The sequence below is a fragment of the Crocodylus siamensis genome, chromosome 5 (assembly GCF_052110815.1).
Source record: "Crocodylus siamensis isolate JL-2025a chromosome 5, ASM5211081v1, whole genome shotgun sequence".
NCBI lineage: Eukaryota > Metazoa > Chordata > Crocodylia > Crocodylidae > Crocodylus > Crocodylus siamensis.
The window spans coordinates 195,366,546-195,390,015 of record NC_143399.1 but is presented as its reverse complement, the minus strand read 5'-3'; the positions used below and the strand labels follow the sequence as shown (position 1 = coordinate 195,390,015).

Sequence of the window (23,470 nt, the reverse complement as noted above, 5' to 3'; positions counted from 1 at the left end):
GACAGAGAACTTTAGTCTTCCCAATGTTAAGAGAACGGGCCAAAGTTCAACAGGCTTCTATTGATTAGGATCCAGCATGGCCTAGCAATTTTCTTCAGAGTACACACTGATGACTGTGCCATCCATCAGCATACTGAAGGTCAAGGATGGCTGTTTTGAGTACTTAGGTTTTCAAAAGAAAATGACCCAGATTGAGGAGCCATTTGAATGTCAATATCCATTCCAGAAGGAAGGCAGTCCTTAATGACAACCAAGATGACTGTCAAAAAAAATGGAGAACAGAGTTGGGAGAACAACACATTCTTGCTTGACCCCAGTTTGGATGACAAATGGATCTGTCTCTGATCCACTGCATAGAATGGCCACTGTCATCTGGTCATAGAGAAGCTTCAGAACCTTGATGTACTTTTCAGCACATCCAAATCTGACCAGTACTTTCCACAAGGCTTCACAATTGATGGAATCAAAGACCATGGTAACATCCATGAAGGCATATACAGGTCCTGATATTGTTTCCAATACTGTTCATAGATCCAGGAGGCAAAAAAGATCATGTCAATTGTCCAATGGGATGGTCTGAAACCACACTGAGATTCTGGCAGGACATCCTCAGCAAGAGGTAGAAGACAGTTCAGCAAGATGCAAGTGAGGATTTTCCCTGCTGTGGAAAGGAGGGCAATACCTTGATAGTTCCCACACACAGACTCCTTTTTTGAAGACAGTTACAATATTGGCATTCCTCAGGTCCTCAGGGATCTCTTTGTTGTTTCAAATTCAGAGAACACATTCATGGCGTTTCAGTACCAGTTCTTCACCAGCAGCCTCGTAGACTTCAGCAGATATGTCATCCAGTCCAGTAGCCTTGTTGTTCTTGATGGCGCACCAGACTTCTTCCAGGATAGGAGGGTTATCAAAGGATCCCCTTTTCAGGTTGTTGGGGGATGGACTCAATGGTGGTATTAGCCACCTTCTATTCATCTGATCAGGAGTGCCTCCAAGTGCTTTCCATCTAGCTTAGATAGATTCACTGTTGCTGAGGAGTGCTAAGTCATTTCTGCCTTGTGCGGGGAAGAGGGGGCTGAACCTGATGATCTTGTTAAGTCCCTTCCAGCCCTTACAATCTAGGAAATCCTGTGATTTCAGAAACGCAGGGTCACTGAAAATTGGGCCATATATGGCTTTAGTTACCTGGAAAAAACTATGCACGTCATCTTTGTCAGCACAGAACTAGAGCTCCTTGGCTTTATCTTGCCAATGACTTTTGATTTCCCAGATTGTCCTTTGAGCTTTGGCTTTGAGCTGATACGTCTCCTTCTGCTGAGATGAAATGTCATTTTGCCAAGCAGAATGAGCCCTTCTCTTCCGGTTGAGGAGGGCCTGGGTTCTCAGTGTTGCTCTCATCAAACCAGTCTTGGTGTCAATGGGTGGCATAGCCATATGGATGGTGATTTTAAGCCCCTTACAGAATTCCTCAATATTGCTACTATGCCTGCATTAGGGTTATCTGATAACTCTAAAACAGGGAGGAGCACCTGCCACCGCCTTTCACAGTCTGATACTACATGGCCTTTCCCAGAAACAGAGGCACATGGTATGAGACAACTGGCAAGACTGAGTACTCCTTTTCCCTTTAGGTTTATCAGATAACCCTGACGAGGGCAGGAGCACACAGGTGTGCTACAATCCATCCCAATCTGGATGTGCACAAGGTCCTCAGGGCAGCTCTACCCATCTTTGGTGCTGGCAGCACCCAAACTGAGAACCACTGAAGCATGCTAAGCCAGCAATACAGGGTATTATATTCACCCCTTTTCAATCATCCAGGACCTCACCCAACCTCCCTGAGAGTTCTTAAACAGGATACTCGATGACTCTGAAACTACCTCAATTCCTTCAGTACACTAGGAAGTACCCCATCTGGGCCTCCCAACCTGAAAGCATCTAGCTTCTGTAAGTAACACCTAACCTGTTCTGCCACCACTCTAGGCTTTTTGTCTCCTTCCTTATCTTTCTTGCCAGTTCTGCTCATCATCTGGTAGCTGACCTTATTTGTGAAGAATTAAGCAAAAAAGGCATTAAATACTTGAAACCTTCTCTGTATTATACATAACTTGATTGTCTTCTGCGTTCCGTAAGCAACTTAAGTTTCCTCGGTCTTCCACTTCTTTTTGACATGCTTGAACATTCCCCTTTTATTGCTTTATGTCCCTTGTCAGTTGAATCTAAAACCATGCCTTGGCCTTCCTGATTTTCTCCCTGTACATGTGTGTGATACTCTTATACTCTTCTCTAGAAGTATGACCAAGTTTCCACTGTTTCTAGGAGTCCTTTTTGAGTCTCCCTGTGGAGATCTGTCTAGCCAGACTGGTCTCCTGTCGCACTTCCTAGTCTTCCATCTCAGCAGGATAGCTTGCTCCTATGCTTTTAATACAGCATCCTTAAAGTACAGTCAGCTTTCTTGGATTTCTTTTCCCCTTGGATTAGTATGTTGCTGCAGGGTGGAAGTTTCATATCATGCTCCCTCAGTACCTGATTCAGGCTGTGGTATCTCTGTGGAACACAGCAATAAGATTTCTTACACCTTGTCTTAAGAAAGGTTTCTGTAGATGAAGTACCTCTTACTTGAGGAAAAATACTCCTTTCACTGTGAGGACTTAGATTTGCTTGACGCACCAGAATCTAGAGTCGCACAGCTAGAATTTGTCTAGGAAGTTTAGTTATGCCCAAATATGAAGTCAGCCACAGAGCAGTCTAACAACATTTCAGTATATAAACAAACTTACTTTTTATAATATTATTAGAAACTGAATGTTAGAGACTAAGCATATATGGACAACAAAAATCAGCAAGCAAGTACAGTATTTAAAACAGGAATGTCTAACCCCAAAATCAACCCAACACTAGTACTGCAAAAAAATATATAATTTTGAAATTTTTACAGTGAAAACTACGATATAGGGAATGACAATGAAAAGAGCAGAGTCAACTGTAACATTCTACACGGTATATTGAAATCAACTGGAGACCTTTATTTAAAAAAAAGCCCTGGATCTGGAAAGAGTTTATATTTAAGAGTTCCTCAAGATGCATGAAAATAAGTCCTTCACGACTTCATAACACATTTATTATAGCTTAGGATGTTGTTATCAAATTAAAAAAAAAAAATATATAGAGCTTGTAAAGGAAGACTGATCTTGAAGTATGCAATAAAAAGGATCCCAACTACTGTCAAGGCCTGTCTGAATATAGGTTCTTTTCAGTTTACCACCCACAGGATCATTGTTTCAAGTGGAATCCCTGTCCCCAAGAAAAGCACAAGCACCAACAGCAAATAGACAAACTCTCTAAATCTCCTGCTTTCATTACACCACTTTAGCAAGAGTTAGGTTGTGTGTAGGATCAAGAATTTCTTTTCCAGAAACAACTGTAGGTTTCCTTAGCAGACTTCAGTAAATAAGTGTTCTTACCCCTCCATGTTTCAATTTTGTGTTCTTCCAATTCATAGATCTGAACCTGCAGATAAATGAAATTTTAACACGCTTAAAACATTTTTTCTGTTTTGCCCATAAGAATTTGGGGTTTAACAGAAATGATTCAGATCAGGATAGCACTTTATACTGCACTGCAGGTAGACAATAGCATAAAGTAAAGAATTTTGGTTGGTGATAATTCCTGAGACAGAATAGCCCAGTCAAGAACAGAACTTTATGGCACTAATACATGGGAGTGGAAAACATTTTTTCACAACCATTTAAAGGCAGATAAAATACACCATAATCACTCGGTATATTATCAAAAGAAAGACACAAACCAAGTAAGTACTTTAGAAAACCTTTAAAGGTGATCTTTAAGTAACAGCAATAGACACACTGTCTATATTAGCTCACTGAAAACTTCTAAAAATGCAATAAGAATTCTTTTCCTAAAGTAGTTGTACTCAAGAAAAATATCTGTGAATGAGTTGGATGTATGCAACTTACGGTATTAAACACAATAAAATAGCTGATTTTTATTGCCCCTGAAAGCATATATAACCACAATGATTTTAAAAAGTTCAAAGTGCAAATCAAACAGTGAAGTGACTCTACCTTCATAAAACTGACGTAATTCAGAGTTTTTTAAAATATTCCATTTATAATAGCATTAAGCTACTATGCAATAAAAAACAATTCAACAAGAGGCATGTTCTTTAATACTTATTAGTCAAATAGTAACTTACTACATGAATACTCCCACTGAAATTCATGGCATTCCTTGCAAATACACCCAAATAATCAGAAGTGAAGGTTTCAAAATCTAGTTTTACAGGATGTTACCTATTTTACTGGCATTTCAATGAAAACTACCACTGAAACACAACTTTAGTTTTGGTGGAACATGACACCACAATGGTAAAACAGAGACCTCTTACTCTTTACACAGGCCAGTCCCAGCCCATGAACGGGCTGTAATAGCTTTCTATGCTCACATTTTTTCATCTTTATTCAGTTAGCTCTCTTCCTCTGCAATGAACCCCATCCTAACGCCTGTCTGTAAGACTATTTGTGAAATGATGTACTGTATAATATGAATAAAGGTTTGGCCCTCATAATACTATTTAAAAGGTTAAGTGTACCTGAAGGCTAAGAATGAGTATTACAATATGGAATCACTGTATGGAAAATTTCTCAGCATGTAGTAATTCATTAACTGCCTCTTCTATTATAATGCATCAAGAAAAAATCTAGTGGTCAGTTACTTAATACGGTGGCAGCAGTTTGTATGTTTCTAACTGCTTATGAGTGATAAATAAAATGCCTCAGATAAGCTTACAATTTCTCACAAGAAGCTTTTAGAACAAGTTAAAAATGCTGGCGTCAATTTTAAAGAAATCAGTGGCATAGGGAATTGGAACTCGACAGCAACAAAAAAAATAACTTGCCTGCATGAATGTGTACATATGTATACGTACATGTGTAAGTGAAGGGGAAATTTTAAAACTAGTATTAACCAGGATGTTAAAATACTGCTTGCAGTCAAAAGGAATGCCCAGAACTGACCATTTCAGGTACAGTGGCCAACTTAAACTAGATACTACTTAAAAGAATGGATCTGACCCACTTACGACATTTACAGGATAACACTACTGTATAAGCTATATTTGATAAATGAAAAACTCACTTACTGAGTCCTTCAGTGTACATGGTCCTTTTAGCATATTCTCCAAGCTCTGCAAAATAGTCATGAGCTGAAGAGAATTCCTGTGTATTGGCAAGTGAATGGATTTCACCATTAAGATTTTTTAAAGAAATTTTTCATTTCTTAAAATTTTGTAAAGTTTTAAACTACTGTTTAGTCTCAAGTGAGGGAAAAATCAACTCAACGTTATTTATACATTAAGCCAATTACATGCAAATCATATATTTTGAAATAAAATGAGCAATTAAAAAATTGGACCATGACTAAATACTTTTTCTTGAGTATTTTTTTTTTTTGCTACAGCTAGTTTCATATGGAGTCAGTCTGTGTGTTAGCCAGAACTTTCACTCCAAAAACTAGGTAGTAATAATAGTATCAGAATAGGGCCCAGAGTTCAAAATCAAGACCTCACTGTGTTATGCACCACAGAAACGCAATAAAGTATTTCTCTAGCAAACAAAGCTTCAGAAGACTTTGCAAATATTATGCAATCCTCAATGCTTTTCATTTCAATTTATTTATATTACCACTGTCAATAACACTATGGCTTGATGGGGCAACTCACCATTGGAGACTTATAGTATCTATGTAGGATGTTAATGAAATCTGTAATTGTTAACATTCCTGTAAAAATAAAAAATAAAAAGTTTTTTTAAATACCTTTGATACAACTTTAAGATGCCTTTGCTACTTACATATACGTTATATATTTTAATAGTTACTATCAAATTTACAAGTTTTTTGCAATTTAATACACAATTACAAAAACAGATGTCTTTTAAATCATCCCCAATACTAAATTCAACCTTATACATCAGATAAGAAGAGAAAGAACGATGTTGGTACAAATCTGAATCAAACCATCAAAACCTTTTGAAGCTAGCTAGCTCTTAATGTCTGAATTTCTGTCAGTTCAACCCAAACAAAACCCAGAACTAAGACAGACCCCATCTTTTGGGGGAGGTGAGCGAGTGAAAGGGGGTAGAAGGTTTTTAAAACCCAGCTATGAAGTTTGAGAAGCCCCTAATAATTTTGTTTAATCAAACACACACTTAAGGAGAATATAAGTAGCCAGCCTCACAGATATTGAGAGATTTGGGGCCATTCACTCCAATCTCTTAAACCACAGATCAATAATATCTCAGCAAGCAAATCTATAACTTCTGCTTGAAATAATGTTTTTCAGATACATTATACCCCCTCTTTAGCCCGAGACCCTGGGAACCAAGAAGTGTGGGTCTGAGCTCTACCTCACCCCTTTCCCAAGTCAGGCAAGCACACTGCAAACTTTAATCTGTATTACAGGCTATTGGAAATTTACTGAACTCTTGTTTAGGAGAGGGGAGAACAGAAAACTCAAGATGCCTCCACAGTCATGCATCCCCCAGGGTCCCCGCGAAGCCTTGGTGCAAACACTCCCCACTTCTTGAGGATTCCCAAAGCACAGGTGTAAGCACACCACCTGCCCTGCCCCCCAGCCCACTTCAAGGCATGCTGGGCTATTTGCTCACTATCAGAGCCACAGCACTTCCCACAATTGTGAACTGATTTCCAGTCACATCTGAGAACCATTCAACTGTGACATGCATCTGCACCCTGCATCCCACCCACAACAACGTGAACCAGTTTTCCTTTCGTAACATTTTGGAACGGTTCAATTATTATGTGAATCTACACCCTATGTCTTCTAAGATTCCACAACGGTTCTGTGTTTAATGCTTTTTCCTTTGCAATCCACACAGAACATACCTAGAACATAAAAATGTAAAGAGTCTCATACCAGCTATAAAAGTCTGCAGAAAATAGGTAGTCTGGGCCCAACAAGCATTTTGCCAGACAGGTTAAAGCAGGGGGATACAATCCCAGGCACACATGCCAGTGTGGCATTTTGTTTGGTACGTACACCTCAGGGCAGATGGTGGGAAGCGGCTGGGGCTGTCCCGCCAAACAAGGATTGAGCCGCTCACAGTTCCCATGCCACCCACCCTTGGCACCAACATCTTACAAATTGAGATTTTGGGTGTTTTTGGCACTCTGCCCAAAAATGTTGCCCCCCTACCCCCCCGGTGTCAGAGACCTGGAGCATGTACATGTATCTATTGGGAAGAGGTAACAGTGGAAGTTGAGACAGGTGGCAAAGGTAGCTATTCTGGGTGTAGGTTTTCATCGTTTCATAGTTGGTAGGGCTGGAAGGGACCTGAGCAGACCATCAAGTCCGACCCCTGCCATGGCAGGAAAAAGTACTGGGGTCATACGACCCCAGCAAGGTGTTTGTCTAGCCTCCTCTTACAGACCCCCAGGGTAGGAGCCAGCACCACTTCGGTTGGAAGTTGGTTCCAGATCCTAGCCTCCCTGACAGTGAAGCAGCGCCTCCTGATGTCTAGTCTGAGACATCAGACTAGACATGGTTGGCTGATCTGTAAACACACTCTTCAGCATGGAAGCATTACTTACATGATAAGGCAGCATGTTGCCAGGTCAGGGCCCTGCCATACATTCAAAATTAAAGCTGGACAGAAACCAGCTATAGAGTTGTTACCCATTTCCAAGCACTAACTTTGTACCTGGATGGCTCTTTTTATAACTAGATGGACATTTTTAGGGTGTGATAATTACGTTGCTCATGTGGCTGGTCTATTGCACAATTTCCAGTTAATTGCGTAATATAGGTAATGTCTAGCAGGCGTCTTAGTTAAGAATGAAGAGCATCTTAAAACAGGACTCCTTCAAAAAGAGGAGTAATGACTTTGCTCTATTTGTACTGGGAAATACTTACATGAAAACGGACAAAAGTTGGTTTTTTTTAAAGCCAATTCTTTTGCAAGGAATATGCATGTTCATAATAGAAGTGAAAAGGACTTCAAAGAGATGCTCCAAAAACTATCAAGATTTTCAGGGAAACATTTTCAGGATGAAGAAGTTAAGTGAAATCTCTCACTCGAGGCTAGCTGTCCAACTCCTTAAGGGTCTTTTGAGGTTTCATGCAATGTCCTCCAATTCCCAAACTCTTGGCCAAGGCAAAAGAAATATGGGTGGCAAGGTATAACTTTCTTAAAACTGCATCTCACACTGGCAGGTCTTCCCCAGCATTATCGGCCCCCCAAAGCATTATAAAGATTATTGTGTTCAGTACCATAGCAAAGTGGGGGCCAACAGGGTGATTACCCCAGGCACCAAAGTGAAGGGACACCAACAGGTGCTGCCCAGCCTGGGCAGGGTGCAGCATGAGTTGGAGCCACAAGTGGCTCACTTGGGGTGGGGGAGGGGGCCGCACAGGGGAGGGCAGCTCCTACTGCTGTGTGCAAGCATGGGAGGACATGTGCCCCCAGTTCTGTGCGCAGGGTGAGGACAGGCTGCCGCTGCGGGCTTGCCCTAGGCACCAAACTTCCTTCCTACACTACCGCTCACGTCAGATCCATCAAATCATAACAGTACAACGTTTTGCAATTATACTTCTTTCTGGCTTCCCAGCTCTTGCTTCCAAGCTCCTCTTCAACCACGTCTAGAACGCTGAACTTAAATAGAGTGGAAATTTTTGTAATAACCCCATTTCAGGAACTGTTGCTAAGTTTTGGAAGATTCACAATGAAGTAATGTAATCTGGCAACACTACATGTAGACTGGGCGATGAAAAAAACCCCCCTAAACATTATCAGATGCATCTTCAGGATACAGAGCATAATGAAGTTTGGTCCTCCACCACCACCCTAACCGCTCAACAGCACATGAACTGCCTACTGAAAAACGATTCTTACCTACAAAACTCTGCTTTTTACTCTCCCACAGTGGAGCTGCTCGAACACCATTTGCCACTAAGGCAAAGAATGCCTTCTTTACCTGCAAGAAAGAAGAGCAATTAAATATATCCTTGTTACTATTAAGTCAGAAAATGAGAGATAAACTGAGCTATTTACACAGAGGCACTGGAGGGAGATGGCAGGGGTTAGTTACTGTCCATGGATATTTTTAAAATTATTTTTAAATTGGTTAAAAAGCAGTGATAAGAACCAAAACCTCTTACTTCTTTTGTGTGAGTTACTTATATGACAGCCACTGATGCACACGATTCGGCAAGCTAAAGTATGCCCACTTTAACCTCAATTTTGTCTCTTTTGTTAGTTTTATATAGCAATTAAGGTTACATGCATTTAATTTTTGTGTCTTCTTTGAAGAACTATGTACAATAGGAGCACCTGACTGAAGTTTAAAGAATGTACTATATTTCAAAAGAATATATTGGGTCACCTGAAAATAAAAAATTATTTGGTTCAATGCTCAAAGTAGCAACATTTATATGAGAAAAAGGCAGAAGTGAAACAGAGGTCTCCTTTCCATTCCTACTGCTGGTATTTTTTAAATTCTATATAATAATTACACAAATTACTGGTTTAAAACAATAACCTATCTTAACCCAATTAAGATGTCTAACAGGCTGGCCAGTTTTGCTGCCAGAAAATGAGTACGTATTTCACAGCCTTCAAGTCTGTCAGAATAATTTTCTTTTCTCAGTTTTAGACTTTGGTTGTAATTGCTGGCTCTTTCATTAAAAAGTTCCAAGAAACCTGTGCACACTGTGACCAGCTGGCACAGGTAATCAGTTTAACTTCAGAAAAGTACTCAATAAGGGAAACTGATAGTTAGTGTTCATGAAAGATGTCCATCTGATAAGGGAAAAAAGCAAATGAAGCCCTTTCAAGCTTTTCCCCCGGGCATGGGAGAGAATGCTACCACATTCCTAATCATTTGCCCTGTACATTAGTTGGTCTAACCTAATAAAAGAGATCAGATTTACCCAAAGAACCCTGTCACCCTATACATGCCACTTAAAGGGAAACCAAACAGAAAACAGCAGTCCAAATCTGGACAATCTAGAATGTGATTATCATATCTGATGTTTCTATTCTTCAACTCAAAGTTGAGGGACTCCCAGCTACAAAAACACTCCATAATGCAGAGGCTCACAACCTATGAGAATTGATGTTACTGGTCGCCAGGAACAGAGGTCAGAGCCTGTTACCAGCAGAGGATGGAGCTTATAACCCAGGTGCTGTTGAAGCCTGAAGTCTCAGCTCTTTCGGAGGAGCTGGCTGTTGGATTTTCAGTCCCTCTCAAGCAAGGGTAAACTCAGATGCTGCAGAGCAGCAGAGGGGGGCACTGTAAAATGGAAGTGACACAGCACAGCTCTGAGAGACCAAACTCCTGTCAGACTGGACCTCTTTGGCCAGATCAGACCTGTTCATGGGCCGGGACTGGCCTATGGGCCATGGGTTGCCAACCCCTGTTCAGGAACATGAGAAGAAAGCAGGGTATATCTACACCTTTATAAACTAACTAAATCAGAGACATATCATAGAATCATAGAAAATTAGGGATAGAAGGGACCTCAAGAAGTCATCTAGTCCATCTTCCTGCTCAAGGCAGAACCATCCCCAACAAGATCATCCCAGCCAAGGCTTTGTCTAGCAGGGCCTTAAAAATCTCCAAGGATGGATAGTCCACAACCTCTCTGGGTAACCTGTTGCATTGTTTTACTACCCTCCTAGTAAGAAAGTTTTTCCTAATATCTAATCTAAACTTCCCTTGCTGCAACTTGAGGCCATTGCTCCTTGTTCTATCATCTGCTGCCACTGAGAACAGAGCTCCATCCTCTTTTGAACCCCTTGCAGGTAGTTCAAGGCTATCAAATCCCTCTCAGTCTTCTGTTCTGCAGACTAAATAAACCCAGCTCCCTCAGTCTCTCCTCATAAATATAAGCCTCTCAATATAGTACAAGCTTTCGAAAGTAAAGGGCTTACTTAATCAGATGCTGCGAAGGAGCTGCAGGAAGCAGAGCTGCTGAACAGAATGCAGTGATGAGCACATAAGGGGTAGAGAACGGATGAGGGAAAAGGAGGGGCACCACAGAGAGAGAGGGAAGGTGAGTACGCACAAGAAAAATAAAGTTAACCTATGCAGGGTGGGTGGCACCGAATTTAAAAAGCTAGTCCAGATAAACAGATAAGAATTGGTCTCAGTTTAGACTATACTTAATGCAATTCAGTGTGTGGATGATTTCTTGGTCCATGATTTCCCATTCAACTATGTTATTACAGTTTTGTTGTCTAAGAACAGGCACTCTGGGGTCTGCAACGCAATGTCCAGAGGGGTTCAAGTGTCCTGTCACAGGCTTGTCTGCCTTTTTGTCCAGAGCAAGCACTAGTGCAATGACCTGAGAATAGGAGTTTGGTAGTCTGTTGTGGAGAGATGCCATTTAAGAGTGGCTGGCTGCCTATAATCCAGGACAGTTTTGTCTCCCATGACTACCTTGAAATGGTTACCATGACTATCATTTTCCAGGAGGGGTTTGGGGTCATCAATCTGTCTGAGGTGTTCAAGCTGGGGGCTGTAAGTGACAATCAAAGGGATTCTGCTGTCTTTGTCTCGCAGCTGGTGTCATAGTAGGTTGGTGCAGAGAGTCTGAGTCTGCTGATTTGAGTGGCTATAGTTTTAGGATTGTATTATAATTTTAGGAATCTTCTGCTCCAGATCTTTAAGGACTGCATCCTGGTCAGTGGGATCAGAGCAAATATGGTTATAATGCAGAACTTGACTGCAGACAACAGACCTAGTGACGTGCTTAGGATAAGAGCTGCTAGCATGCAAGTAGCTGAAATGGTCAGTGGTAGCAAGCTTTCACGGTGGTGTCCAAGAAATGGATTTGCTGGGAGGAATATTCCAGGGTCAGCTTGATGGAGGGGTGGAAGTTGTTAAAGTCCTGGTAGAATTTCTCTAGAGATTCCTTCCCATGCACCCACAAAATGAAGATGTCATTAGTGTACCTTAGGTCTTTTTCTTTTCATGTGTCACCAGGTTCAAATTTGGGTCCAGAAACAGGCACATGCTGTCATTCAATCTGTAGCCTTAGCAAGGTCCTTGTTGGTACACAGTTCCCCTATATGTGGGCAGACCAGTAGGTATTTTGCAGTCTGGAAGTTTCCTCCCTATTTGCACGTGGTGTTTGTGTTAGAGTATTCCTGAAGCTGCATGTTAACTGTTGAACATCTCCTGCAGGGAGAAGTTCAACAGTTTGATAATTTATCCCAACTCCCTCCTGGGTCATATCTAATCATGAGTGCCACATTTCTATTTGTGTGGTTGTTGGTATTTCATCTAGTGGCTGCATCATAGCAAGGAAACTCTTCTGTGAGTTCAGTCTACTTGGAGTCGCAATGCGGCCAATGCAGTGGGTGACTCTTTGATTTGCCAGGTGCTTTCTATTGCTCTCCTGAAGTCTGCTGGGGCAATTCTGGCAAGTAGATGGAGACATCTGTTGGCTTAAGGCATCCAGTAATACACCCCACCTGCAACTTTTGAGAGGGCAGCCGTAGAGGAAGCAAGCTGCCATAAATATATTGGCAGAGTAGGGGCCATACATGTGCCTATGGCAGTGCCTTTCATCTGTAGGTATAGGGAGTTCCCAAATCTGAAACAGTTGCAAGTGAGGACAAAACAGGAATATGTGATGGGAACAGAATCAGGGTCCTCATCAAGGAGAATGTTCTCTTTGGCTTGTAATCCATCCTCAGGGGGGATGGAAGTTAAAGTGTTGAAGTTCAGGTGTTCCAGGCTTCCACAGCATGTTAAACATTTGCAGCTTTTACTTGAAGTAAAATAGTTACTAGGCCCTCCACATCAATATACTACAGTTTAAATAAGAGTTTATGGCTCTGCCATATATTTCATGAAGATTGTGTCTAACAGTGTTGCAGCTGCTTATGTTCAGCCTTCTGGTATTGCTTCTGGCACTGGAACGGCCATGGATGGAGTTTTTGGCTACTTTGACTCAAATCTTATTTCTGCATGTTATGAGAGTGCTAGCTATTTGAAAGATAACACAGATTTCTTAAAGAAACAAGCTTCCATTTATAAGCTTTCAGATAACATCACATTTGCTACCATGGATGCGGGCTGCCCGCTGTGGGCTTGGGGCTCTCCGCTTTGCTGCCTTTGACCCGGGAGAAAAAGATGCTTTGAAGGTCTAGCAGAAGGTTAGGGCAATAGCTATACTGAAGCCAGGAAATGTTCACTTCCTTCTAGATAGCTAGCATTTAATACCACTTCTGTGCTGTGCTTTTAAACAGATGAGAGCAGTTAATTCTGCACAGGATCATGCCCGTGGTGAAACTAAGAGCCAAGAACTTTGTTACAAGTGCATCTGTTACCACTAATATAAAAAATGGCTTCTAATAAGGGAAGACTGGCAGTATGATTCTTGACTTAAGAGCATATGATTCAATCTGGCACACTGTTCTGCTGGTCAAGGTGGCAAAGAGTTTACTTTGCTGAGTTGTTATAGCAATGAATTGACATTTCACAACAAGCCAGTTCTGTATGATGCTAGGCCATACGCTAAGCACAGAGAATCAAGGTAAATGTATTCCCCCAGAGGTCTAGTCTTTTCTCAGTTTTTTCACCATATTTATAAGTGATGCATCTGCTACAATCAAATGCACTCAAGAACAGACAAGATCTGCATTGCATCTAGAGACAGATTTCAAAATGCAACTGTTTAAGACTTGGTTTTCCACATGTTTCCCTTGGGGACTTGAAAACAGCTCTTTCCTTATCTCCACCGTGGTTGAATATGCTACACATCTACTGAAGCAAGTCCTCTTCTCTTAACTCCGTCACGGTAAGAGGACCCATGGAGGACACCTTGAAAGCATACTTTAAGAACGGTGGCATCAACCTTACAAACTGCAAAGTGCTGGCTGGTAACGGGTCTCAATGGCGCTGCATCATACATCAAGCTACAGTTCACTTCAAAGAGAACAGTCTTGCTTAGGAAGCCAAGAAATGGCAGAGGAGGAAGGAAAGCGTACAACATCCTGGCCAACTGCTGTGCCTCTCCAAGGCACCACCTGTCATATCTGTGGAAAAACTTGCAGAGCACAGACTGGACTCTTCAGCCATCTTAAAACTCACCAATAACACCTCCCCCCACAGCATACATCATCCTCATATTGAGGGATAGCCAAAGAAGATTACATCTACTGAAGGGCTGTGCATCTCTCATGCTGGTTTACCAAGAGCGCTACCTCTACTGTGATTCTGAGGCAACTGAATGTCACAAAGCATGGGTGAAGAGCAAAAGGCTCCTTTATTTAATATTTCAAAATTGTCTCCATCTTTCTCATACTGCTTGCACATTTCACAGATTGTAAGGGCTGGAAGGGACCTTGCAAGATCATCAGGTCCAGCCCCACCCCACACGAGGAAGGAAAGACAACAGGGGTCAGGTGACCCCAGCAAGGTGACTGTCCAGTCTCCTCTTGAAGATTTCCAGGGTAGGTGACTGCACCACCTCTGGAGGGAGCTTATTCCACTGTCTGGGCAATCTGACTGTGAAGAAGTTTTTCCTAATGTCAAGCCTGAAATGGTCTTCCATGAGTCTGTGGCCATTACTCCAGGTTTTTCCCAAGGGTGCATGGATGAACAGTTGTTCACCTTGATGTACTCCCCTGATGTACTAGTAAGCTGCTATCAAGTCCCCTCTCAGCCTTCTCTTTTTTAGGCTGAAGAGTCCCAAGTCCCTCAGCCCTTCCTTATGTAGCTTGCCATGTTAAGTCTCTGATCATACGAGTGGTTTCTCTGGACCCTCTCAAGCTTTTCCACATACTTGTTGAAGTGCAGCACCCAGAACTGGATGCAGTACTCCAGCTGTGGTCTCACCAGTGCCAAGTAAAGAGGAAGAATCACTTCCATGGTTTTGCTTGAGATGCATTGGTTGATCCATGCCAGAGTACTGTTTGCTCTACTGGCTGCAGCATCACACTAATGGCTCATATTCACGCGATGGTTGATTACTACCTCTAGGTCCCTTTTACTCATCGTACTAGTCAGTACATGCCACCGAGCCGTGTTTGTTTAAGGACATAGGGCAGACAAGGTTCTTTGGGTAAATCCGATACTTTTAAAATTCTTTCCAACTATTTGAGTTGGTCTAACAAAAGGCATCTGATTCACCCAAAGAATCTTGTTTGCCTAGAACCTTTCCGTATCACTCCTGTTGCAGAACCCCTTCCTTACCCCTATCTCCACGGGCTGCACGAGCTGCCGCGGAGCCAGGTAGCCTGGCCCACTGGTGCCAGTGTGCCACCTGTCCGTCTCCGCCATTACCACCAGTCTCTCTGCAGAGCCTATTGTGGGATCCCAGGACTTCACAGAACAGGGTGAAAACCGCTGCTCTGGACCAGGCAGCTCCCACAGGAACACTTTCCTGTTACAAATCTGAAGATTCTGAAGGGAAGGACTTGTTCCCTTTGCTAAACCATCAGCAGCTGCTTTGTCTATGCTTTCCAAAAAACTTAACAAATTATTATTACCCAATACCCAGGTTGGGTCTGGGGTGGACCAGTGCCGGACTCAGCTGCTGTTTCCCCAACACCCTGGCCATGACTCAGTGAAGCCTCCTGGCTTGGCAAACTGGAGCTGATGGCTTCACAGGCTGGAGGCTGCTGACTTGCTCTAGACTGAGGAAGGCAAGGTCCCACTGTAGCGGAGGTTCTGGAAGTCCAATGGAATGTCCCTATTTTCTCAGAAAGCTATGGAAATATGCTGGGGGATGGCAAGGGCTTTGGAAAAGACACTCACATCCTGTACCAGACCTCTAACTCTGGCTTTTGGTCACCAAGGGGAGTGTCTCAGTGGGCTGCTCAACTGTCTTGGTCTGGACTTTGGCACAACAGTGGATGGACGCCTGGTTTTACTAGGACCTGCTTCTAGACGCTTAAGGGAGGATGATATAAGAAGAGCTGCTCTTCAAACCAAATTATTTTTTCCCTTCTCCCCTCCAGGTTTGCAGTTTTGAAAATAGGTTTGAAACCACCAGAAGACAGAAGATATTTAAGTAATTTTAAATCAGTTTAAAATCCTGTGAAAACTGCTATAAACAAGACTTAGAATCTATGACTCCTGATAAACGTTACACATAACTAGGTAATCATGTCTTCAGTAGTGATCTGGCCACAAACCACATCAGTTAATGGCAGGATAAAACACATATTTGTTGTAATAACTTTGTGGCCGGTTCTTACCGTACCTTTAACTAGAAGTGGCCAGGGCCCAGCCTCTGGAGCACATGGGAGCCTATCAAGACTTGTGTGCTCCAGAGGCTGGGAGGCCCTTCATGGATCTCTGACGTAGGAGCACACTATACACTCCTACAGGTGAGATCCCTGAGCAGCTGATGGGGACTCTGAGCCAAGAGAGCACATGCAATGGGTGCCCTCCTCCAGCTGGAAGCCCAATCATCTGACCGGGCTCCCAGCTGCAGCGGTGTACCATGCATGTGTGGCATGGCAGAAAGCATGATTGTTGGGATCCTGCATCAGATCCCATCGCACCTTAACTTTAAATGTCTGCTGGAGACCTGCTGTGCATACTACCTAGAAATGGAGAAGCCTGAAGTGTTCTACCCCAGGATCTAGTTTACCCCCAGTTGTCACAGACACGGACAATAACTCATTTAAGAATAAGTAGAGGAGATTGTAAATGCAACAAATTTGCCCACTGGATAGATACAACACAGACAGCAGGAAAGCAAGATTCCTTACACTGTTCCAGTTGGTTTTGCATTCTCATAAATCATAGTATAGCAAAAGGTGTGTTATCTGGCAGGGGGGAATGTGGAGTGCCAGTTAATCAAAACTGCCAGTTATCTGAGAGGCATCTGTTCGGGCCACCACCCCTCCTGCTGCATCCGGTGCGTTAGTGTGCCAGGGGACTGGGAGGGGTCCCAAACAGAAATGATGAGGAGCAAGGAGGGAATTTTAATTAAAAGTTTACTATTCCCATATCAATGTGTGCCGGGAAACAGGGAGCGGGGGCGCCACACAGGCTGCTTTGCCCCGGGCCAGGGGACTTGGTGAAATCCGAAGTGCCATGGCACAACTTCCTGTTTCGCTCGGCATGCTGGTTAATAGAGCATGCCGGTTAGTAACTTGGCGGATAACACAGCTTTTACTGTACCTCTAAAGAAACGATTATAGGCATCATTTCATGCCAATCAGAGAAGCTTTTGATATGCCTAGTCTTGTTTATATAGCACCAGTCATCATAATGATTTTGCATGTACTCCTACACATATTGAGCATATCCCAAAGTTTAGCCTTAAGCTCACCATGAACCAAAAAAAGACTGAAATGTTAGTAAAGTGCAGATGCAAATTCATGGCTTAGATTATGACAATCACTCATAGCCCATAGTAAAAGGCAGCCCAGGACTGCCTCTGCGAGCTCCCTACAGAGATCACGTATCTGACACTACACCACTTTATGGTGGTGGCTGGGCCATATGTAGGGGTAGAAGCATATTCCTATCCAATACTGCCATTTACTCAGAACCAAGGTGTAATTCTCTACAACCCTTATTAAGAAGTCTAGGAAAGAGCAGAAACGCATGAGGAGCACCCATCTTGAAGGCCATGCTAAATCTGACTTTATGCAAGTGTACATATCAAAGCTTCAGAAACTAGACTGTATGCTACGCTAAGGCAATGGTTCTAACACAAAACATAATTATGGACTCCACCAGAGTGGGAAGATGCATGAAAACAGCAACAAGAAAATGTACATTGTAATGGTAACATCTCCCTGTGACATCAACTCTGCTGGAGAAGAGCAAAACTGACTGCTAGATAAGGAACAGAGCAAAACTGACTACTAGATAAGGAATAGTTTGTTGATATTCAAATCATTCGTATTACATAGGTTACATGAACTTCTCTCAGTTTTCCTTTACAATAATTTAGAAATAGTTCTCCTTGGCAGAGATAGTGAGTCTACAATCGAGATTCAGGTAGAGAAAGAGTCATTTAGGGTAGCTGTAATCAAATTTTAGAGCTGTTAAAAGATTCATTACTGTATCTCTACAATGCTTATAGTGGGAAGCTGGAAGAGAGGAAAGATTTGTTGCCAGTCCCTCTAGATTTTATAGGATATACTCTATGTTTCTGAGACCTCACTGTTATTTCTACCTCCACGTTTTGATCTCAGTCGTGCTTCCAACTTGGCACAGAAGTCAAGGTGCACCCACCCAGGTGGGGAAACCAAAGAAAAAAGTACCTTAATTTTAGATTTTGAAATTGGGTAAAAAGAAAAAATAGTCTTAGGACTAGGCATTATGGGACAGTCTTTAAGTACATGACCAAAGTCACCCCTGCAGCAGAGGAACCTTGGCTCATTCAGTGCACAGGCTGGACTGTAGCCTGGGGATGAATCTAGACTGCAGAGTGGAGACTTTTCTGCTGTACTCCTCCCCTTCATCATGTTGCATTAGATGGAAACTGCATAGTGCAGCAGTTCTGAGCCAGGGGCACATGTACTCCCAGGGGGCAGGTGAAGCCTCACCTGGGGTACGTGAGATATATTTCTTCATACATTGCCTAACACAGGTTGAAGAGCCTAAAAAACCGTCTTGAAAATTTGAAACTGCCGTAAAATGCGCATGCACATGGGATTACACTTAGTTTGACATAAAAATTAATTTCCTATTGAAAGGGGGTACGTGAAGCCTCACTCTGAGACCAAGGGGTACATAGACTGAAAAAGGTTCAGAACCACTGGCATGGTAAATGAGGAAGGTGATTATAGGAAGAGAAAGGATGGCCTCATAATAAGGGCTGTTGAAATTTGCCCTGGAGAACTAGACTCTATCCCTATGTCTACAGGCTTTCAGTGTGATGCTTGGCACTTAAATCAAAGAGTTCACAACTGGACACAGTGTTCTTGTTTTTGACACCAATTTTAATCACCTGGGGCCTAACTTGCAGAAGTGGCAAGTGCTCACACCTACGGCTGAGATCAACTGGAGCTGTGCTTTGAATCCAAGAGCTATAAAAATGCGAAGTAAACTTGGGAAGAGAAAACAGAAATTATCCGGCCCTTCACTTCAACTTTAGCACCCAACATTAAACTGACATTTAACAATTTTGGCCTTACTTTCTCTTCGTTTCAGCTCCTCAATTTAAGATATCACCAAATCCAACAGGAGTGTTGGGAAGACAGCTTCATTAATGCTTTTGAAGTATCCCAGCACTACTGTGAGAGAACCATAGAAACACCCACAAGGTAATTAGGAAATTTACAGTCAGTTCAGGATTTGGACAAAGATACTTTGGGACCACACTCTCATTATTTCTACTGAATCATTCTTTAAAATAAAGGGCAGTTTTGTAGAACACCAGTATGTGACCACACTGTTATGATGCATCTGTACAAGGGGAAAAAGAATGAAGACCTCATCGGGTGACCTTAACTCTGACATTTTCGAACTTGTGAATGAGGATATTGTGAAGTTAAGCACTCTTGTTTATACAGTATACTGTACATATCTTGCCCTTGAGACAGTGGGAATTCTTTACTCCACAGGAACTAAAAAGCTATCAAAGGCCCCAAAGTTTCTCCAAGTCTCTGCTGCTGTCATCTTGGAAATCCTGGTAAACGTCAGATGCAGGAGAGTAGAAAATTCATTTAACAGTTGTATATACAAGCCATATGACAGTCAGAGTTTGGGAGGTACTAGCTATTATACGACTTGCTAGTCACAAAGGTTTACTGAACCACATATAGTCATATGGAGCTGGGAGATTTCACAACTCAAAGTGCCTGGTGGGCCTCTAATTTTGTAAACCACTCATGCTCCATGGTATTGCGAACGGAGGCGTGCGTGAGTGGCTGACAGAACCACATATTCCCCATCACAGAACACCCAGGTAAACTCTCCCCTTCCTGTTCCTACTGCCAGACATTGCTTCTGCTAAAAATCTTCCTGGAAAACATTATGGCCTTAAGTGCCTCTTGTGTTGGGAGAGCTTTAGGAACAAAACTTCAGTACAGTAGACCCCCAATTTACGACAGTCCAACTTACGTTTCTTGCGTTTACGCAATTTTTTTTATTAGGGTCTGCAAAATGCCCCTCGAGAAGCATGTCATTCATGTATATATGTGAATGCTCGTGAAATTCACATATATACGCAAACACCCCACAAGACTGCAGCCGGAATCAAACGGAGCTGTGCCTCCACTGCGGTAGCGGCATCTCAAGATGCATAGGTGAGACACTAGATGCGCCTCCTAAAAGGCAATTCTGCCAAGACAAGGGGGAAAAAAAGCTATGACTAAAGTATGTCCGGGGTACACAACCCCTCACTATTCTATTATTTCCTATGGGGAAAGTTGTCCCGAGTTACGCAAAATTGACTTGCATGAAATTCCCCCAGAATGCAATACTCATGTAAATCGGAGGTCTACTGTAGTATCATCTCATAGTTTGCCGCTGAGAATCTCAGTTGTTTTTGTTTACATGTCTCTACACTAAATCCATCCTAGATATCTAGGTATATTTATACTTGCTGACTGTTGGCCTTTTTGTATTTAGGTGTTTTTTTCCCAATGTTTAAAAGGAGTCGTCTGAAGTGAGACTTACCATTTAATGCATTACATCAAAATATCTACAGTTGTCCAGTGCTATTAGCAACACTATTCATACCACCAAATCAGAAATCTAACTCAAACCCATCTTGACTGATTGTTGTCATTTCTAACCAGTAGGTGGAGACAGGATATCAAAGCTACAGAAACTACTCAAAAACATTCTTCCAAGGGAACCTCCACTCAAACTGCAAAACACTAAACTTATTATAGTTACTGTGATGTAACTCAGATTTCTCTCTTCCTTACCTAGTATCCAACATTATAGTTCCATTGATTGTTCCCAAATTACACTGGCATAAGCAAAATAACTGTCAGCCTTCATGTCTCCTACTTAAGTTTACTGAACTAGTAAGTCTTATGCACAAGGTATTAGTATATTTGGAAGCATCACATGTTCCTGTGATTTGTGGCAGAGGCACCACTTTCTCTTAGTAATCCAGAGAAATAATAAATGGAAGTCAGAGGAATATTAATTTTCTTTGGGAACAAATCCAGCAAAAAATATCAAGCACTTGAAAATCCCACTGACTTCAAACAGGAGTCTTGAGGCATTATATGCCTCACAAGACTGGAACTTAGACTAGCAATAATAAAAGTTTTCAGCAACACTCTTCAGTTTTAATCCAACCAAATATACCAAATGTGGTCTGAAAACTGCTTTATCATTCTCTCACACTGCAGTTTTACACTGTCTGCCTCATTAGGCAAGTTACTTTTCCCTAGCAAAATTAGCATCACTGTCAACCTCTTACTGTGGCCCAACAACAAGCTGCAGACAGAACAGATAAACTTATGATCACAAAGTTGTGCATGTAGAAGATGCATAGTATTTGATGGCTTAAAGACCTCATGAAAAAGTTACCGTTAGCAGATTCTATGCAAAATCTAAAATACGTATTCCTATTTCCGAAATTCCCTAGCTGAATTACAAAACAGATGTTGAAAAGCAGACCAAACTCTGGGAAGCCCCGCTCCCTGCCCAAAAAAAACCCAACCGTCCTAAATTTTACTCCAGAGTGAACTTGAGAAAATACGCTATTTGCGGAGCATTTTTCTGAAGGTTAATCAAACTCAGTCTGATGACATTATGAGGGAAGACATTCCCAAACCAAGAAGCAAACATCCTACCCACTATTTTGACTTCTATGTTAAACATGGCAATTATGATTTCTTAAACAAATGCTTTACCCAGCATGCTAAAATGCACATGAGAATGAGGATTATACTTTCCTTCTCATCAAGCATACTGTGCCATTTTCATAAATAAATGCAGTTAGGACCTATACCCCTAAAAGCACAGTTAAAGCAGATTATCTAAAGTTCACTGGAACAAAGAGAACTTGTTTTAACAAATGGATCCAAGCATCAATTTTAAACTCTGAATGGTAATTCTACCTTTTACTAGATGACAGAAACAAAAAATGCAAAATAAAAGCTTTCTAAGAGCAACTATACCAGGGGTGGCCAAAGTCTGGCCCGCAGGCCAGACTGGACCCATGGCAGACTCCATTTCCCAGCAGTCCCTGCCCACATCACTGCAGCTGGTTTCCATGGAGGTCCCAGGAGTGGCAGGGCCATGACAGCATGGGGCCAGGGTTTCTATGGAGACTGGCCCCAGCAGTGCTGGGAGGGTGTGCAGCTGCTCCGGGGCTGGGATCTTGCGGCGGTGGCAGGGCAGCCGGGAGCTGCGGCAGAGCTGTGATCTGCTTCCCGCATGCCCTGCTGGCCCTGACGCAGCTCCCTGCTCAGCCACACGTGCCCTGCCAGCACTACTGGGGCTGGTCTCCGTGGAAACCCTGGCCCTGCGCCGTCACAGCACTGCCGCTACTGGGGTCTCTGTGGAAACTGGCCGCAGAGATGTGGACAGAGATTGCTGGGAAATGGAGTTTGGCCACCGGCCGGATATACCATTTTGCCTGCCCCTGAACTAAACTCATACAAAGAAATCAATAAGCCAACCCTGCAAATTCATTCTGATTTAGGATTCAGGAATTTGCTGGATTATGAAAATCCTGATCTGTCTAGTCACTCTAAGGCAAGAATCACAACACTGAATTTCTGTACAACAGCCACTCTCCTATATAATCACAAAAGATTAATAAATATTTTGATAACTGGCATTTCTTTGCTTGTCCCTCTGAGAAAGGCCATAAAAAGGACCTAGTCCATTTTGAGGCAATAGCTAAAAGCCTTCAAGTGACATAAATATAAAGCTGCATCCTGCGCAAATGGAAAAAACGTTACATTCAGAAAACTTTATTGTTAACACTTCAAAAATATATTGCTGCTATTTGCTCCCAACTGACAGCATTATGGAAAACGTTGAATACTACATGAAGTCTGTGCACAAAAGTTAAAAGACAACTGGTCAGAATGAAAACAAACTGAAAGTGGAGTACTCACTTGTAACGTAGTGTCGAAAACAACAAGTTTGGAGCTTGTTGGAACAATGTCGTAACACTTGTGTGACTTCATGAATCGCACATAAATGTCACTTTCAGATTCTTCAAGTGCTGCAAGAGAAAAGGGACAACACATTTTTAACAGTTATTCTTCTAAAAGATATGAGAAATACACACATTAACTTATTCAGGCAACATTTAGTAGACGAACAGCAAAAGCCATATCCTGAAAAAATTTGTTCAGACTGGGAGACATGGTCTAAGACTCTGATCTCAATTTTTCCTGTTTTCAATCATCTTGCCATTCACACTACTTATTCCAAATGTAAAATATATACTCTGATCTTCTTTAGTGGAAATGGATTTTGCCAGAGATAATAGTTAAAATACCAATTTTTGCCAACAACATTCACAGTT

The 23,470-nt window shown here is 42.1% G+C and overlaps 1 protein-coding gene across 5 annotated transcripts in view; it reads right to left on the bottom strand.

Annotated features, from left to right (window-relative positions):
* PRKAG2 (protein kinase AMP-activated non-catalytic subunit gamma 2) overlaps positions 1 to 23,470 on the bottom strand; it is a 333,890-nt gene that overhangs the window by 27,359 nt on the left and 283,061 nt on the right. For all 5 annotated transcript variants that reach the window (XR_016442380.1, XM_090047729.1, XM_090047730.1 and 2 more), the window contains 4 exons: positions 23,055 to 23,164; positions 8,934 to 9,015; positions 5,744 to 5,802; positions 3,468 to 3,513 (listed from right to left, as the gene is read on the bottom strand). Coding sequence is in view for 4 of the 5 variants with exons in the window: in XM_090047729.1 (XP_089903855.1) it covers positions 3,468 to 3,513; positions 5,744 to 5,802; positions 8,934 to 9,015; positions 23,055 to 23,164 (297 nt within the window). In the remaining variant the exon portion in view is untranslated. The remainder of the gene's footprint in view (positions 1 to 3,467; positions 3,514 to 5,743; positions 5,803 to 8,933; positions 9,016 to 23,054; positions 23,165 to 23,470) is intronic.